Source organism: Argentina silus (genome assembly GCF_951799395.1).
Source record: "Argentina silus genome assembly, chromosome: 10".
Lineage (NCBI taxonomy): Eukaryota > Metazoa > Chordata > Actinopteri > Argentiniformes > Argentinidae > Argentina > Argentina silus.
This window is the reverse complement of record NC_139664.1, coordinates 4,256,301-4,274,778: the sequence shown is the minus strand read 5'-3', so window position 1 is coordinate 4,274,778 and position 18,478 is coordinate 4,256,301. Positions and strand designations below refer to the sequence as shown.

At 42.7% G+C, this 18,478-nt stretch overlaps 4 protein-coding genes across 4 annotated transcripts; 1 reads left to right on the top strand and 3 right to left on the bottom strand.

Moving 5' to 3' along the window:
* Nucleotides 1-582: 582 nt before the first annotated feature.
* On the top strand, nucleotides 583-3,716 carry LOC310811092 (sodium channel regulatory subunit beta-1). Its single transcript, XM_083679116.1, has 6 exons — nucleotides 583-963; nucleotides 1,127-1,293; nucleotides 1,700-1,937; nucleotides 2,260-2,419; nucleotides 2,771-2,827; nucleotides 3,023-3,716. The coding sequence occupies exons 1-5, from the start codon at nucleotides 930-932 to the stop codon at nucleotides 2,814-2,816; spliced, it is 645 nt and encodes a 214-aa protein (XP_083535242.1). The 5' UTR covers nucleotides 583-929; the 3' UTR covers nucleotides 2,817-2,827; nucleotides 3,023-3,716.
* A 2,989-nt stretch (nucleotides 3,717-6,705) lies between these two features.
* dnajc28 (DnaJ (Hsp40) homolog, subfamily C, member 28) lies at nucleotides 6,706-11,217 on the bottom strand. Its single transcript, XM_083678672.1, has 4 exons — nucleotides 10,847-11,217; nucleotides 10,391-10,459; nucleotides 8,894-9,982; nucleotides 6,706-8,400 (listed from the first exon to the last, which is right to left on the bottom strand). Exon 4 carries the CDS (start codon nucleotides 8,366-8,368, stop codon nucleotides 7,223-7,225), a length of 1,146 nt encoding a protein of 381 aa, XP_083534798.1. The 5' UTR covers nucleotides 8,369-8,400; nucleotides 8,894-9,982; nucleotides 10,391-10,459; nucleotides 10,847-11,217; the 3' UTR covers nucleotides 6,706-7,222.
* Nucleotides 9,714-11,123, bottom strand: pycard (PYD and CARD domain containing; the record flags this gene model as incomplete). The annotated part of the gene is made up of 3 exons (XM_083678589.1): nucleotides 9,714-9,982; nucleotides 10,391-10,459; nucleotides 10,847-11,123. The coding sequence occupies 3 exons, from the start codon at nucleotides 11,121-11,123 to the stop codon at nucleotides 9,714-9,716; spliced, it is 615 nt and encodes a 204-aa protein (XP_083534715.1).
* Nucleotides 11,218-13,708: 2,491 nt separating the features above from the next.
* On the bottom strand, nucleotides 13,709-18,021 carry etsrp (ETS1-related protein; the record flags this gene model as incomplete). Its single annotated transcript, XM_083678504.1, has 8 exons — nucleotides 13,709-14,709; nucleotides 14,833-14,951; nucleotides 15,295-15,549; nucleotides 15,792-15,989; nucleotides 16,112-16,186; nucleotides 16,317-16,424; nucleotides 17,606-17,687; nucleotides 17,956-18,021. The coding sequence occupies 8 exons, from the start codon at nucleotides 18,019-18,021 to the stop codon at nucleotides 14,425-14,427; spliced, it is 1,188 nt and encodes a 395-aa protein (XP_083534630.1). The 3' UTR covers nucleotides 13,709-14,424.
* Nucleotides 18,022-18,478: the final 457 nt, after the last annotated feature.

The following is an 18,478-nucleotide window of genomic DNA, read 5'->3' as shown; positions in this document are numbered from 1 at the left end:
CAATGTTCTGTTTTTAAAGTGCTTTTGACATTTCTTGTGCCAAATAAACAAAAACGATGCTGCACATTTGAAAACACAAACATGTGTTCGTATCTGCCTCATTTGATTAGTAAATATTAAACCATGAATTTGAATGACTGATCTACTGTACGTCAGATATCCATGCCAGAGGTAAGTCTATTTATCTTGTCCTTTTGGAGAAAATTAACGTCTAGCCTAAAAAACGATGTCAATAAATAATCAAATGTGCACATTTTCAGTATATTATTATTTACACAATATGTTCATAACTCTGACTATAGAATATAATTAATTTATAATGAATAAACATTAAAAAAAACAATGACGTGTTAAAACCAATTCATTTGATTAATAAAACGTTTTTATGTTTGTTTACGAATTACTTATTTCATGCTCTCTTTTCATAATTGAGGACTTTTAGCTGATTACCGGATTGAGGCGTGTATCTCGCAATAGTATGGATTTCAACGACTCGTATTCCGTCTTGGCTTGCGCTCTACACAGGGATTCACACGGTCTAATTATAGCTTTCTTGAATACAGACGGATATATGGTAGAGAGTAGGCTAAAAATTAAAAGCTCCACGGCTTTTTGTCATTACAAGAGGAGTTGTAGGAGAATAAACAAGACATACTATTATTTCGCTACCTGGTAACTTGATAGCGACTATGTAGACAGCAGTCCAGTTTAATCGAAGTTATATATCGATTGGAAATGTTCTCTGACGACGCGGGAATCAGAAGTTGACAGACTGGAACAAGTCCTGAGTTTACAACAATGAAGAAGTTAACATAACACTGGCCTACTGGAAAGCTGTTCAATCATTAGAAAAAGAAAACGTCTGGAAAAGCAAAGAGAAAAACGTTTGATTTTCTTTTCTATCGCTGGTGTCAAGTTCCTGAAGGAAAATGATGCGACAGTTATTACTCCTGCTTCTTTATGGTAAGTTTTCTCGGACACCATTATTCGAATTGGTAATGCAAAATCCAGATGTTTAAGGTTAATATCACACCAACTGATGATAATGATGATGATTGATACACACACACACACACACACACACACACATTTCTGCCGCTGGCCCCATGTCTTTCCCTGGTTACAGTGTCTCAGTGCCATGGGGGTTGTGCAGAGGTGGAATCCATGACAGAGGCAGTAGCAGGAGAGAGTTTCTTTATGGGCTGCATTTCCTGCAAGAAGAGAGAGGAGGTGCCAGCCCATGCTACTGTGGACTGGCACTTCAGACCAACAGGGGAAAATGATTTTCTACATGTAAGTGTTGGCTTTCTCTCTACGCAGGGCCTTATTCGATATAGAACACTGGATGCAGAAATCCATGCAGAACAGACACCTCCAGCATCAAGGATTGATGTAGAGTAACTTTTAGTGCTGGTTGTTGAAATTCAGACTTATTGTCCATTTCAATTTCTAGCAATATCTAAGTTCTAAGATCTAAAGATATACAGATGCTTTATTCTCATGGCTAATGTTGTTACCTCTTGGTCAGAGCACTCAGTTAGGTACAGGTCATAGTAGTGCATTGCACACACATCCAGCAGGATTCATAGGTTCCGAGTACACAAAATAGTCTGACGAACACCCACAGTGGCAGAAACATAACCACAATAGAACTCAGGCTGCATCTTAACCTTGTGTGGGTCTTCTCCACTCTTGTCAGATCTTTCACTACGACAACCCCAACCCCGACATCCTCCACGAGGACTTTGCGGACCGCTTGGAGTGGCGTGGGACGACGGGGACTGACGACATTCGGATAGGAGCTGTCCTCATCCACAATGTCACCTTCAACGACACAGGCACCTACCGCTGCACCTTCCAACGCACCCTTTTCCTCCCATTGGACAATGAATATGTCACTGTGCAAAAGGAGGTGGAGGTTACTGTGGTGGCTGTAGGTGAGGAGTGGGTCCAATGAGGAGTGCTTTTGCCCCCCTCTCCTTTTTAGTGGTAGTTGTATGAAGTTTTCCTCTCAGGTTTTTCTGTGCTATTTTAGTCTCCTCATGAGTCATAAATTAGGGTTAGGGTTAGGGTTAGGGTTATGACCCTGTTTTACATTGTGAATTGTTTACCCCTTCCTGTGTCTATTATTTGTCTCGAAAGTACTGCCTCCAATCATTCTCACTAACGTTGGCTTGTAGTCTATAACTCAACATTCCATAGGAATGAAATGCATATGCATGTGATATCTGTAAAGCATTCCTATTGGCTCCTCCCCAGCTAATCGGGAGCTGACGGCGGTGGTTGCTGAGATCCTGATGTACGTGATGATCGTGGTGCTACAGCTGTGGTTGATCGTGGTGCTGATCCACTGCTACAGGAAGATCTCTGCTGAGCACGAGGCTCGGGAGGCTCGCAAAGCCTTGAAGGCCCAAAACCAGTGAGCCCCATTGTCCATACAAGTGGATTTATACCAACCCTAACCCTAACCCTAACCCTAACCCTAACCCTAATAAACTATATTCTATACATGAAAGCTTGAAAACATTCACACTTAAACCCTCCAGATGCATGTTGCTCCTTCTCCACTGGCCCACTGATCGACATGGGCTGAAACCTATCTTGAGATATGCGCAGGCAATATAATCTGAGCTTTGTCGTAAATCATGTATTGATGAGAATCTCATTTAGGATTCAGCCCTACATGACTTAATCTCGTTCTTTGTCTTCTTTCCTTCACCATAAACCCTTTTTCTACCCATTAACTCAGTCTGTTGTTTGATATTTCCAGACCTTTAGAATCAAAGGACAATTGTGACGGGGTTCATCTGGAGTAACTTGATTGTTGGTGAGTCTGTTTGGAAGTCCTTGTGAATACGATTATGAGACATGATTGTAGATATGATTTTATTAGACATTTAATGGTGGAAGACTTCAAGGGGGTGATGGATGAGTTTTAAAAACATGATGTCGATTTTTGCATTGCTTTTGCTCAACCTTATGTTAGATCTTCATGTTTCATATTTTTATTTGTATCCACTAGGTGAGCAGTATGAAAGCTGGAGGACTCTGCTGTCACAACCAAATGTTACCACTACACTCCAATGGTATAACAACTTGGTGATTGAATTTGAATGTCTTTGCTGCTACATGCTAAGAAGACGAAGCCTATGTAAAACGTATACAGCATGTAACTTGTATGATTTACTGTAGAAGTTAGTTGCAGTTGCAGCTGGTGTGAGTGGTGATTAGATTGACAGGTGGTGGGCTCCAATTTGCAATGTGCAGGAAACTGCCAAAAAGTGAGCAGAAGTCTGCAATCGTAACCACTACATGACTAATAGACTCCCAATCCAATGGGAGTTTTGAATACTGCAACTGGCGTGTGGATGATATGTTATTCATTTTCAGACTGTTTACTAAAACTCAAAAATTGAATAGTCGATGTTTTCTCAAAAACATTGTTAAAGACAAGGTACAATAAAAATCATGAGTTGTTAAGGTATATTTGTTTTATCTGTTTAGCACTATTTGCTCAAGCAAATTGGGGCCCTTTGAGTGTTAACCAAACAGAGAGTGTTGTAATGACATGATAGGTCATGAAGAGCTCATGTTACAGCCACACAGTCCCACCTGAGCTGGAATACTTTGGCAGGAGCAACTGAGGATCTAAAGCCCCAGTGTTGTTAGGTATAATTAACATCAGTGGAAGCTGGTGGAGGTAGAAATCGGAGAATGGGCTCATTGTAATGCATGGAATGGAATGAGGAATGGTATCAAACACGCGTGGTCATGTTTGATACCATTCCTCATTCCATTCTATGCATTACAATGAGCCTGTCCTCCGATATCTGCCTCCACCAGCCTCCCCTGATCAACATATACTTTCCTACAAATGTTATGATCGGAATGCAACATTTAACATTTAACACGTTGATTTACTGATGTACTGAATGTTGAGGGTGCTGATGTGTAACTGTATATTTAATCATAATGTTACTAGATCGTTTGACAGTGCAAGCAGAAATAAAGTAAAATCGAATCAACTATGTCCTCACACACTCAGATGTTTTCTTTGATGTGTAGGAGTACATTCTGACTTTGAATTGGTATTTTGACCCAGAGGCAGTGATGTTATGATACAAACTGTACTTTTTCTCTGCTATCCTATGCCATGTGTATGCTGTTCATAATTATGACAGCCTCTCTTTTTCCCACCATCATTATTTAAACCAAGGATTTCCTTGTTCTCACATTCAAGACAGGTTCAATGGAACTTGCCATCACTGTTGTCATACACATCTCTCATACATATCTCTCACCAGCAGATGGCAAACTCTGCCCACAATAGTGGGAGTCATCATGACCACAATAACAACACTATCTTCCTGTTCTATCAGGGGCCTTCTATGGAGAAAACACCGTTCAGAACAACCAACATAATGCAGATAGAAATGTGTTGCGTTGCATAGACAGGCATAGTTCTGTACTCTTTGTACTCACTTTACAGAAAATCTGTTCATTTCATGTCTATCTGCAATGATCACAGTACTTTTGTGCACAATATGCTTTAGTTATCCAAATTAGACTCAAATATATTTCTCAATTTTGCTTTCTCTGCTCAAACCTGGTATATTACAGGCAAATCGTGTATGAATCAAGAGCTTGTATGTACGTGAGACACACACACACACACACACACACACACACACACACACACACATTGGGAGAGTGAGGGAGAGAAGGACGTTTGGAGGTGATTTGCTTCTGTAACCTAATCTTGTCTGAGCAGTCTTGTGGTCTGTCCATTCTCCCTCAGGTCTGAATGCAGCTTTGTTCTCTACAGCCAAGCTCCGTCACAACCACACATGAACTGACTGTACATGACCATACAGATATCAACAGGGACTGAACATATTGACAGAATCAGACACTGACCATTAAGACATGATTAGAGACTGAATATATAGATATAACCAGAGACCAACTATACAGAGGCTGACCATAAAGACATGAATATAGATAGACCTTATAAACACATTATGTATGTGTGAATTATTATGTGACTTTACAAACACAACCATAACATTGCTATGTTGGTGTGTTAAGGCAACAACACTGTTCTATCAAAAATGACCATAAATGAACCATAATAAAACTGTGGTGCCCTGCAGTCCTGACAGCACCACTACCCTGGAGAGGTTCTCTGACCTTGACCTATGACCTCTGTCTCATTAAATGTGTTGACATGTTGAACATGCTGTTTCTGTGTGTGTGTGTGTATATGAGAGAAGAGGCTCTATAGAGGAGAGAGCACAATGTGTGTGTGTGTGTGTGTGTGTGTGTGTGTGTGCGAGGGGCCTGGTGTGTGTGTGTGTGTATCAGTCAAAGAGAGAGAGTAAGAAAGAGAGAGGGTGGGTGGGGTGACTTGGTGTGGAGGTTTATGTGTGTGCGTGTGTGTGTGTGTGTGTGTGTGTGTGTGTGTGTGTGTGTGTGTGTGTGTGTGTGTGTGTGGTGAGGTGAAACCAGATTCTCTGGCATTTCACATCCCCAAGACAGGAGACGGGGACAGAGCCACAGCAACCAACATTCTACATAATTATACGGGATAATCAGCATTTATTTATTTTTACATCAAAAGTGCTTAAGCTTCCTAGGTACTTTCTCTGTATTTCTTGATTTTTCCTTGACTAAAGTGTCATAAGCGAGAATTGTAGCAGGAAGGAGATTTTTTTTGTCTCCGGAAGATCGAGAAACTGAGGGAGGAACCATAGAGTTGAAGGTATTTCATCCACATCAAGAGACAAGAGAGGTGAGGTCTTCAGCATCAGTGTGTCTATACCAGTGGAGGCTGGTGGAGGCAGAAATTGGAGAACGGGCTCGTTGTAATGCATGGAATGGAATAAAGAATGGTATCAAATACGTGTTTTTGACCCTGTCCTCTGATTTCTACCTCCACCAGCCTCTCCCCTGGTGTGTATGTATGCTAGAGATTGACTAGCTGTATTATGTGTGTGTGTGTGTGGGGGGGGGGGGTATTATAGGTAGAGGGATGTACTATTAGGTGAGCTTGTTCTGAAGTTTGCCTCTCCTCTACTCATCAGTTACCAAAGCTGCAGTTTCCTCAAAAACCACTAGATGTCAGGTATGCTGCACTTGAACGGCACAGAGCTGCAGTCTCTCCTGCTCTCCTTTCTGCAGCATTGTCTGAATGGCACAAGTGTGGCTGGCTCGGCGCTACCTCAAAACTACACTACCCAGCAGGCCGTGCTACCTGTGGGCGGGGCCAGAGCTCAAGCTCAGGCTCAGGGCATGGTGTATATTCTGCTGATGGTAGGTATGTTCAGTTTTTTCACATTCGGCATCATGCTCAGCTACATTCGATCCAAGAAGTTGGAGAGCTCCCACGACCCCTATCACCAGTACATCGCTCATGACTGGACCAAAGCGCTCACCCCTCTCTGGGCTGTCACTCAGGCACTGCACGGGGCAGCTCCGCACCATGGAGACAATGGGAAGGACCCCATTATCATCTGCAACCCTGCAGCGCTGGAGCAGCTCCCGGGATAGGCTAGTGGGAAATGGGGAGTTAACTAGCTTAACCATCAACTTAATGTCAGAATATTATATATTATATAATCATGTTATTAATCTATATTATCAGAGAGCAAGATATAGTGGTGTACAATATCATGTTCATGTTAAAAAAAAAAAAATGTTAAAAAATGTTCATGTTCAATGTTCATGTTCAAAAATAAAGTTCTAGAGGTTTCTGCATTTCCCTTTTTTGAGTGTTGTGTGGTTTCACTGACTGTCAGCAATTTCCCCACTGAATCTGTCCATAACCAGCACAAAGCCATACATGTTCAGTTCTTCATTCATCAAGTCAAAAGGTCATTTGACTCATTCAACTTATCAACTTGACGAACCAATTCTTGCAGTGAATAATTTATTTAAGTCTTATTCTATTATAATTTCACTCTTCGTTCTACTGACATTGAGTAGGCATACAGCAGGGCAGAGTTGGGATACCGTAAAGTAACGGAGGTCAGTGTTTTAGTGGTCTGCTCTTTTTCACTGTAATGACAACTACATATAGCAACAAGTGCTGTCAAATACATGGATGACCAGCTGATTCAATCCAGGAGCACCAGAAAAACTGATATTGACAATTACGATAATTGTGTTGTCACACCTGTGTGACAGGATTATAAATAAAACTTGATTTGAAATATAGTTGTTCTCATTCCGACACCCTTGTCCATTTGAGTAAATTCAGCATCCATGCTAGCAAACCTTGACGAGTCTCGAGTTTATTAGCCCTTTCTCTCTCATCCTCGCGTGCCCTCTTTCTTTCGCTCTCTCTCTCCTGTCTGCACTGGCAGGCCGCTTTCTCTGCGCGGTTGATCTCCCGCTCCAAGCTGAAGTGGACCATCTGCCTGCTGAGCATGGGCACGATCAGATTGAAGTTATCCACTGTTTTATTGAGTTTCACCAGCTCCTCCCCTACAGCTCCGCACAGCTGATGCCACTGAGCGCGCTCCCTGGCGGTCATGGGATCGCCTAGCCTCGCCCTCCCCCGCAGCAGTTTATCACGGATCAGCGAGGTGGTCTCGCGGATATCCCGTTGCGTGATGATCCAGGGCGGTTGGTAACCATTCTCTATGAGGATGCGGTTGAGGTTGTGGGTCATGGGGTCGGCGTAGGGGTTGTGTTCGAACTTGTTGAGTGGTTTCCCGGCTCCACTGAGGTTGCTGAAGTCTCCGCGGGCCATGGACTCCTGGATGAGGTCCTCCACCAGCCTGTCCACTGCCTGCGTGATCTGGGCTTGTCGGCTACGCTTGCGGAGTTGTCTCTCCACCAGCGCCCCCTCAGCTGCAGCCGCCTTCTCGTGCTTTTTCTGCCGGTAGTCCAGAACTTGCTCCGCTGCCCGGTCCACACGGAACTGCTGGTACTGCCGCTCGCGCTGGCTGGGCGTGCCCGAGCCCAGGCCATCGTAACTCAGGTAATGGCGGTGCTGAGGAGCTTTGGTCTTCACCTCCTCCTCTTCTTCTTCTTCTTCCTTCGCTCCCCCACGCCTCTTGGCCTGGCTCTGGTGTGCCAGCACAGCGCGGTACGCCTCTTCTACCCGGGTGAACAGCGCCGCATCGGCCACGGCAGCGCCTGAGTCAGGGTGGTACAGCTTGGCCATGTGCAGATAGGCTTCTTTCACCTGCGCAGGGCTGCTGTCGCCCTCCTCCGGGAGCTGCAGCAGCCGGTAGCTCTCCCGCAGGCTAGGGCTCACACGGTGACCGGAGCTCAGCGAACGGAGTAGAAGGGACTGGCAGGCCAGCACCTGGTTGCGGCAGAAATCCCCACGATGCATCAACAGCTGCATGGCACAACTCATCTCACCCACGGCGTTCAGAAGGCACACACCTACTGAACACAGAGCAGGTGAAACTTATTGTCTTGTACAAAAGTGTGTGGCCAGAGACTACCATTACACCTATGAGAGGAGCGAAAGGTGATTAACAGGAAAGGCACATAAACACATGTTTATGATCAGTTAGTTGCAGGGTTCATTCATACCGATATTAATCTTTTCTGAGTAACGATCGTCTGGGACGCAGGTTGGTTACTAGTTTAGAAATGCGTGGCCGAATATGATCAGCCTATCTTTATTTTCCATGGAGGTAAAGTGCTTTTTTTGGTCACATTGTGCGCAGTGATCATTCAAATGGAACAGTAAATATGTTTTCAGGTTTGCTGTCGTTATTTGAGCACAGCTGGACTGCACCTTTTGACCAATCAGTAGTTGCAGGATCTAACAGTTGTATCACATAACATAATGCAGGTTATTAGCTTGCTAGCTTAATGGCTTTGCAAAGCGTTTGAAGCTAGATATACGAAGTAACAACGAATAGACACAAACCTTTTCAAATATGCTACACGGTGCTATTCCGTATTAGTTTAGATTTTAGAGCCCGACATATTTTCAGAAGGACATTCTCGCTTGTTGTCGATGTCACATAGCTAGCTAACTCCCAATGAACGCTGGGATATGTCGTTTTAGTACTGTGGCTGTGTCCCATATGATCAGCTGGGCAGGACATATAAGATCGTGTAGGTCAGACAGAAGGTGCCACAGTCCCAGTCAGAGCCCACAGGGAACAGTCTGTCACTGGAAAGAAAGGAGACTTAAGAACACTGGTACTTGTTGCAAAACCACCATCATTTAAAAGATTGAAAAACAATGTTTTGTCAACAGACCTTCGTCAGGGTTTACAGGTATGTGCAGTGTATAACAGGTATAACAGGTAAATTATGGTGTATTTTTACAAAGAGTGTGCTTTAGTCTAATTTTTTTCCAAGTTACCAGTTCTTTACTTTTAATCACCTGGATCAAACTACAGGCGTGTGAACATGTTCTACTAAACAGTCATTCACATAGTCTATGTTAAAACAAATACAAATACAAATACAAAAACAACATTGAAAAAACAAGACAGATGCTGTTCATTCATTTAGATTAAAACTTGTTAGTTATCATATAGCCTTGTCTACTAGTTTAGTAAATGTATTAGCTTATAACTACATTGTATAAAGAAAAGGCAGAAATCAATTGGCTGGAAAATGTATTCATTTATTATAAACATTGGTGATATTTTTTCTTAATTATTCATGGTACATATTGCAGTGTTGCCATTTGACTCTTGGCCCTAGACTTCGTACCTCCTCAACTTTATGCGTCTTTAGGCACAGTTATCCTTCAGGTCATTGATAAGGAATTCCTCCTGCTCCAAAAGGATCTCATAAAAGATATCTTTGCCCTTTAAGCCGCATGCTTTCAGAGGGCCAGCATAGAGCTCTCTCATCTTTTTCTGGACGGTTTTTTCAGCCTTCACATCACTATAGCCCTCGTCTTTGATGACACCCTGGGCCAGGAGTTCATCCAGAATGGGTTCCACCATGTTCACTCTCTGGATCAGGGCGTTCCGGTGGTGCTCCACAAAGTGCTTGCCTGAGGTAGAGATGGGAGAGGGACATGTCTTGGGTCAAGTAACTTTTGGAGGTGATTAAATGTCCTGCAGCAATGTATTGACACTATAGACTACGTGCCTCCCCTGGTTTGAGTATGCCTGCCTACAGTATATAGCATATATACAGTATGTGGTTCGGAGACATGAGGGTACAAACGTTTTTCTTTCGGTTTTAAAAGGAAAGGGCTTTCTAAGATTCCAGAGGAGGCGAGAGCCTATAAAGAATCGTCCATAAAGTTATATCAGTCTACCTCCGCAAAATAGGCTAAAATAAAGATACTCCCTCCTTTAATTCTAATATAAAGTTACAGTTCACTGAAGTATAGACTAACATTTTGTTTGCGATAAAAAAATGTTTATCTGCTGTCCATTGTTTTTCACATAATTACCTCCCACCATGTACTTCGATGCACACGCTCCTCTCGCTGCCCCGCCAGCTGTTGCAGAACACTCGTTCGCTGAAAGAAATAAGAAATTAATTAAGAGTCAAATGCCAAGTAAGAGAAAATGCCAATCACTAAAGAAGGCGACATAAAAAGCAGACAGTGCTATTCCACAGTTTAGTTATATCCTGAAGTCTACAATTAAATCCAGATGTGTACACACGTCATTCTATTCGTGAAAGTGAAACTAACAATTTCCCTTTATTTTCCATATTTTTTTTTAAATACATAGTTCGTAATCGATAGTTGCATATTTGATATATTTTTCGTGTAACTCAACCTGTTTGCTAAAACAAAACTGCTGTTTGCTTCTCCAGCTTTTCACATTTTTCTAATAAAATAGAGAAGTCACTTAACACTTAACCCGCTCTGTTTTGACAATTTTCATTCTCGACTACTTACATTTCATAAAGTCCTCCAGTTCCTTTGCCTGCTCGTTGCAGCCAATTGCCCTTAGCACCTCTCCCGCTACACATATAGCCCCAGTGGACGTGAATGATTTGATTAGAAGTTCAGCGATGTCAATTGCGTCCTTATTCTCGACGCTGGCCTTGCGAATGCGCGGTTGCTGCTCCGTCTGCGCGCGGTCGCAAAGTTTGGCTCCAAAGCATTTGAATTCTGACTTTGTCAAATCACTAAGGACGTCAACTATGACGTCTCTCTTGGTTTTATCAGACATTTGTAATTCAATTATAATAATTACACTAATTAAACTAAACGAAGAGTGACGTCCTGAGGTGTAGGTAGGTCCTAGCGGCTGTGTCTGCTGCTTCCTTGTTTTTAGTCTTATCATATAGGCTACACACTTCTCTGCACCACACCCATCTGTCCAACTGTCGACAAAAACATACAATATATTGTGCTCAAGGCCCTAAATCAAATACCTTTTTCTTCAGGTCCAGACACATACAGTTGAAGTCGGAAGTTTACATACACTTAGGTTGAAGTCATTAAAACTCATTTTTTAACCACTCTACAGATTTCATGTTAACAAACTATAGTTTTGGCAAGTCGGTTAGGACATCTACTTTGTGCATGACACAAGTCATTTTTCCAACAATTGTTTACAGACAGATTATTTCACTTATAATTCACTATATCACAATTCCAGTGCGTCAGAAGTTTACATACACTAAGTTGACTGTGCCTTTAAACAGCTTGAAATTTTTCAGAAAATGATGTCATGGCTTTAGAAGCTTCTGACAGGCTAATTGACATCATTTGTGTCAATTGGAGGTGTACCTGTGGATGCATTTTAAGGCCTACCTTCAAACTCAGTGCCTCTTTGCTTGACATTATGGGGAAATCAAAAGAAATCAGACAAAAAATTGTGGACCTCCACAAGTCTGGTTCATCCTTGGGAGCAATTTCCAAACACCTGAAGGTACCACGTTCATCTGTACAAACAATAGTACACAAGTATAAACACCATGAGACCACACAGCCGACATACCGCACATGGGGACAAAGATCTTACTTTTTGGAGAAATGTCCTCTGGTCTGATGACACAAAAATTGAATTGTTTGGCCATAATGACCATCATTATGTTTGGAGGAAAAAGGGGGAGGATTGCAAGCCGAAGAACACCATCCCAACCGTGAAGCACGGGGGTGGCAGCATCATGTTGTGGGGGTGCTTTGCTGCAGGAGGGACTGGTTTACTTCACAAAATAGATGACATCATGAGGAAGGAAAATGATGTGGATATATTGAAGCAACATCTCAAGACATCAGCCAAGAACTTAAAGCTTGGTCGCAAATGGGTCTTCCAAATGGACAATGACCCCAAGCATACTTCCAAAGTTGTGGCAAAATGGCTTAAGGACAACAAAGTCAAGTTATTGGAGTGGCCATCACAAAGCCCTGACCTCAATCCTATAGAAAATGTGTGGGAACTGAAAAAGCGTGTGTGAGCAAGGAGGCCTACAAACCTCAGTTACACAAGTTCTGTCAGGAGGAATGGGCCAAAATTCCACCAACTTGTTGTGGCAAGTTTGTGGAAGGCTACCCAAAACGCTTGACCCAAGTTAAAAAAATTTAAAGGCAATGCTACCAAATACTAACTAAGTGTATGTAAACTTCTGACCCACTGGGAATGTGATGAAAGAAATAAAAGCTGAAATAAATATTTCTCTCTACTATTATTCTGACATTTCACATTCTCAAAATAAAGAAGTGGTCCTAACTGACCTAAGACAGGGAATGTTTACTTGGATTAAATGTCAGGAATTGTGAAAAACTGAGTTTAAATGTATTTGGCTAAGGTGTATGTAAACCTCCCGACTTCAACTGTACAGCGCCCTGTATAAGTAATGGCACGTTGAAACATTTTTTCTTCTTTTGGCTCGACAATCCAATTTAAATCAAACAATTACAATGACGTTAAAGTAGAGATTCTCAGCGTCTATCTGATGGTATTTGTGTACATATTGGTTTCACCATTCGGAAATTCCAACACTTTTTATGCATAGTCCCCCTTTTTTTCAGGGTACCCAAAAGTGATGTGACAGATGATGTGGCTATTTCCCTGGCAGTCTTACTGCCAGAGGAGGGTCTACTAGAGCAGGGGTACTCATCTACAATTTGTGGTCCAGTCACAAAATTCCCTAGGTGGCAAAGGTCCGGATGGATGTCATAATTATGCTACCATGCCGTTGTAGTGTATTTTGCTCTGACCAGAAGAAGGCCTGGTGGGTCAGGCCCTTGGAATGTTGCAGCATGCAGTTGACCTCTGTAGATTGGGGGGATGGTAAAGGAGGGATAGTGGTGGGGGTAGTCTTAATTAGTTAAGGCTGTGAACAGCACCATAAGGTATAGCCTTATTTGGTGAAGACCGTAAACATCACCATCGTATAGGTTGAAAATGTTTAGAGTAACGTGGACCTGGGAATTCCATGCCCAAATCTGGAAGACAAAGCAGGCTGTTTTGTATAAAAGACTGAACGGCTGGACTAGATAGGAGGGGACATTATTGACTGGACAGGAGCCCCCACATCTGGCCGTGGAATGTAATGATGAAGTTATGATTAATAAAAGACGATTAAACTGACTCATCCGGACCTCTGCAGCTTCCTTTCTTCATCTAAGTATATTTACTACACCGTCTTAAAATAAATGTAAGTAATGAGTCCAACAAAAAGGCTGAATTAATTATATCTTTACCAAATAATGTAAATAAAGTGCACATTTGTGACAGCATTGCAGAAGAACAAAAATGGTTGCATAGTCATATGCATGCAAATATAATATGCATGTAATGGTCACTTTGGGCCTTGCATGTCCCTAAATAAAGCTGAAGGCTAACGAGGTTACTAACGATATGCTTCAAAACCTAATGAAATAACATTTAACAAAACCAATAGGGGGCCTATCAAAAGCCAACAATTATTTCATTTTTTTCCCCATTTATATACAGTTTATTTACAAGCATCATCACACACAACAATTGCCTCTATCATGAACAAATTACACATCTCATTGAACATAATAACACTGTCCCTCTTCGCATCATTTTGTCAGCAATTAGAGAGGTAGTTATGTAAGTATTTGTATAACAATAGACTACATCTGTACAGTCAAACTTTTCATTTCAAAACAAAATTCAAGGTTAGGAGTCATACAGATCAAAGATGTACAAACCAGTGCTTCCCCTGGAAACAAATCAAATGGAAGGCTTCTGTATCAACCATATTATTTGTAGTGCTAAATATATCAGTCCATGCAACTAATAAATCAGCTTCCACTATTGAGACTGTAGCAAAATATATGTGTAAGGTGAGCACATTAACCTCTGCCCAACATTACAAAACTTATAATCAATCTCACACCAAGAAGGACCTTCAACAATATCTTAAAATGTCAAGAGGTTTCAGAGTCCATCGTAACTGGGCAGGGTAGTACTCATTCAACACGGATGTGATATGACCACAACATTATAACCAATAGCACCAATAAGATCCAACAGTACTGGCGCACGCCCCCTACTGCGATGCCCATGTATCGCTGACCTGCTCTGGTGAAGTTGCTGGCACCACTGGGACCTGCCAGGATGAATCTGTGCCTGTGGGCAAAATGTTCAGGCTGGCCAGGACCTCCTGTGCAGTCTTTCCCAGCATCCCTTGCACGTCACAGACGAAGCGGTAGACGTAGCGCTTGCCTGCCGTCTTGTGGATGATGTTTTTGTGGTAGTAGTAGCGCAGGCCCCGGCTCAGCTTCTCGTAGTTCATCTTGGGTTTGTTCTTGCACTGGCCCCATCGCTTAGCAACCTGGATCAAAAACAAAACGGTGGTCAGTTAAGAAGAGCGAGAGACATGTGGCCACTGGACATCCGCCCCTTGTCCACCCTGGTTTGCATTGAACTATTTCCAGACAATAACAGATGATCTCACCTCTGCGGGGTCGGACATCTTGAACTCCCAGCCGTCTCCCGTCCAGCAGATGAAGGTACGGCAGGAAGAGTCTAGGAGCAGCTCCAGCAGAAACTGCCATAACTGGATGGGCCCTGATCCTGAAGAGGGAGTCACATCGTCAGCATTTGGGACCTCAGTTACACACAATAGCACATACCTTCTGAATATATCTTCCCATAGCCATGTTACTAAGGTTGGGTAGTTCTTTTCCAGCCTTGAGCTACACGTCTCAACACATTATGAAGAATGGGAGACAGCTATGAGAAAATCGGCACAGGCTTTTGTTTTAGCCAAGCAGTAACACACTCTCGAACCAGTACACATAGTCTTTAATAATGACATTGTTGAGTTTAATAAGGTGTGTTGCTACCTGGCTCGAATGAAAGCCTGCACCCCAACTGGCTCTCTATGAATAACATTGTTCATGGCAAAAACAATCACCTGGATAAGCCGACATTCCAACCATCTGTCCTTCCCTTTCCGGTCTCTGGGAATGTGTACTTTTGCGTTTGGTCACACGGGGGCAGTACTGCCCTGAGGGTTGAGGTCCGGGGTTTGAGGTACAAGATGGAAGCGTGTGGGGCTGTGGTGTGCTGTAGCTGGGAGAGGGGTAGTCAGGCCAGAAGGAGGGGGGCCTCTGTGCTTCTGCATCATAGAGCTCGCCTGAGTGGCGGGTATAGCTTTGCTCTGTTTCACCTGTGGAAGAAGAAGGGGGATAATGTAAGAAGAAGGGGGATAATGTAAGGTATTTAACTCGACAACAGAGGGTTGGCTGTGCATTTGTAAATAAGTAAATAAATATAAATGAATAAAAATGAATAAATAACAACACACAGCCTAATAACCTTGCAATATATTTCTGAACACACAGGGCTGATGACGCATAAGTCGGTGATAACCTTTCAGTGTGACCTCTCAAATCTAAGGTAGGGTCTTACCAAGGTGGTCAAGGCTGACGGTGCTGCTGGGGGTCCCCCTGTGGCTGGTTCCTTTCCCAGGGAAGAAGGGGCTGTTGGTGTCGTCCATGCCTGGGCTGAACTGTCCACTCTGGGCAGGGGAACACAGCGGCACCAGGCTGTGGTACGTCTGGGTGGACTCCTGGAACCCCGTTTGAGTCTGGTCCATACTCATTCCATCTAGATAGATAGAATAAACCACCATTATACACTACATTTACATTCATGGCATTTAGCAGACGTCTTTATCCAAAGCGACTTACAACAAATACATTTGTTTAAGTACAAGGACTGACACTTACCACTTGGGTATGATGCCCAACAGTTGAATTCTGGGTATGAATCCAGGTTGAAGAGGACAGAATCACTGGAGCTCACTGAAAAAAAACGAGAGAAAGACATGAGTGAAAATTTTGCAAAATCTAGTGAAAGGGGTTTTATTTTTTAGTCTGACTAAGTTGACTAAGACTATGCTGAGACACTGATGAGGGCTGTGTAAGTGTTTACCTCTGTTGTCGAACAGATTCTTCTGTGGCTCTCCGTAGGTCTCTGGGTGACGCTGCTGTCCAGGTCCTTTACTGTCTAACAGAAAAGACAGGTCTTCACCACTGTAGTCTGGAGGTCATAGAGATACAAGAGAAGGATGGGTTTGAGTCAGCAGGCATAAAGATTGGAGAACAATCAACAGAGGCCACAGGAAATAAAGGCATGGCTCAAGATGTTGTTGGTTTTTTTTGCATTATTAATCATGATGCAGAAGTGGAAAAGAAATGGAATGGATTTAGAATGGAATAATTCAGTGCAAGGTATTAAAACTGCATCATCGTAAGACTGCCTAAGCTGCCATTGATTATAAATATAACATACAGGACAAAAAAAAAAAATCGAACACTTAATCGCTCTGGGTTGCTTATTAGGCCTAAACGTATTGACTTAACGCGGTACTGTAAAATAATAGATCGCATATCTCTGTTTACTGCAGATTCTGTAATACCCAGATCTCAGCCCACCAACAATTTTGCTCAATGGAGGGAGAGGAGGAAACAGAGGGAAAGGGGAGGAAATGCGAGCAGAGGGAGTGTGACAGAGTAGTGATGGGGGGGGGGGGGAGGAGGAGAGGGGGGGGAGAGGGGCTCTAAATCTGTTGGAGGAGGAAGTCTGGAGGAAAGGATTAGGGGACGAGAGAGAGGGTAAAAAACGGGGAGTATCTTTAACCCGACCACCCCGTCTCTCTACCTCCCTCATCCAGACATTCCTCAAACAGCAAACAGTGAATATGTACACACACACACACACACACACGTACACGTACACACACACACACACACACACACACATGTACACACACACACACACACACACACACACACACACGTACACACACACACACACACACACACACACACACACCCCTTTTTCCTGACGGAGCCCATGATTTGGGTATGAGGACCCTGATGTCAAGGTCTCATTTTGAGGTTTTGACAGGGGTGTTGAGATACACATTTTGCAAAACATTTCCTATGTCCTTCAGCTGCTCAGACAGGGCCACCGGAAACATAGCTGGAAATCTAATCACAGAAAGATCTGAGAACCCTAAATGTTTGTATCATACTGTAGCCTACAATGATAAAAAAATAATTATAATTTTTTTATAGATTTGTTTTACCACTGTTATTACCAGTAGTTCTAGTGGTGGTGATTAGTAGTTAGTATAGTTGGCTTGGAGTGTTTGCAGGCCTATGTAAGCTGGTTAATTAATTTAGATCAATTAGCTATTAAATAATAACATGGCTTACCGTATGACGCAAAGTCAAAACCAACAGGAACTTCCTGTGTTCTGAAGTCCTCTGTATAATATCCAGCTTGGCACATCTCCATCTACGTGGACACAAAACATAGGATTATCAGGTATGAATATGTAGCTATATACAACTCATAAACTCATATACCCATTGTGGATTATTCTTTTTCATACAATTGTGTCTGTTCATGCCTGAATTATTTTTACATGTTCATAATGTAAATGACATGCTCCTGACCAGAATATTCTGTCCTTGTCCAGAATTAAGTAACCAATGTTCAACAATGTCAATAAAGTGTTTATCAGACTGCATTAAATGTAACATTTAAATTACATAAATCCTACCTTGATCGTAGAGTCTTTGGTGTCTATGTTTCTCTCGCTTGGCTTGAGGATGGTATCCCAGTACATCTTTTTTTTTTAAGGAACTGTTGCTTCAACTTCTACTACAATTGTGTTGACTCCCTCTGCCCGGCCCAGGCCCAGGCCCGTTATAAAGCAGTGGAGCTGGAAAGGGGCGTGTCCGTCCCACCACGCTAATGAATGCGTCCTCTTGCTTCGTGACTCAAGAGTCACAAAAACTTCTGTTTAACTGAGTCGTGGCTGACGTCACGGCCACGAAAACAGATTTGGCATACCCACGCATCCATTCATAAGAATCAATCATACAACTGCGCGCTCAAATCTATTTCTCACTACAACAAATATGCCTACTTTCAAAGGTGTAGGCTACATTATTCCAATGGTAATTTGTCAGCCCAGCAGACAAAGCGGAACGTTTATTTTGTAGATCATTAAAATCATTCTTTAATCGAAAGTTGTATGCCAATAACGTTTTCCAAACAGCCTTAGCAGGCCTACTGAAACT

Excerpts from the sequence above, each read along its gene's own strand:
- LOC310811092 (XM_083679116.1), top strand. The coding sequence starts at position 930 with ATGATGCGACAGTTATTACTCCTGCTTCTTTATG. Across the intron at positions 1,938-2,259 it reads GGTTACTGTGGTGGCTGTAG|CTAATCGGGAGCTGACGGCG; the intron begins GTGAGGAGTGGG and ends GCTCCTCCCCAG. Across the intron at positions 2,420-2,770 it reads GCCTTGAAGGCCCAAAACCA|ACCTTTAGAATCAAAGGACA; the intron begins GTGAGCCCCATT and ends TGATATTTCCAG.
- dnajc28 (XM_083678672.1), bottom strand. The coding sequence starts at position 8,368 with ATGAGTTGTGCCATGCAGCTGTTGATGCATCGTGGGGATTTCTGCCGC.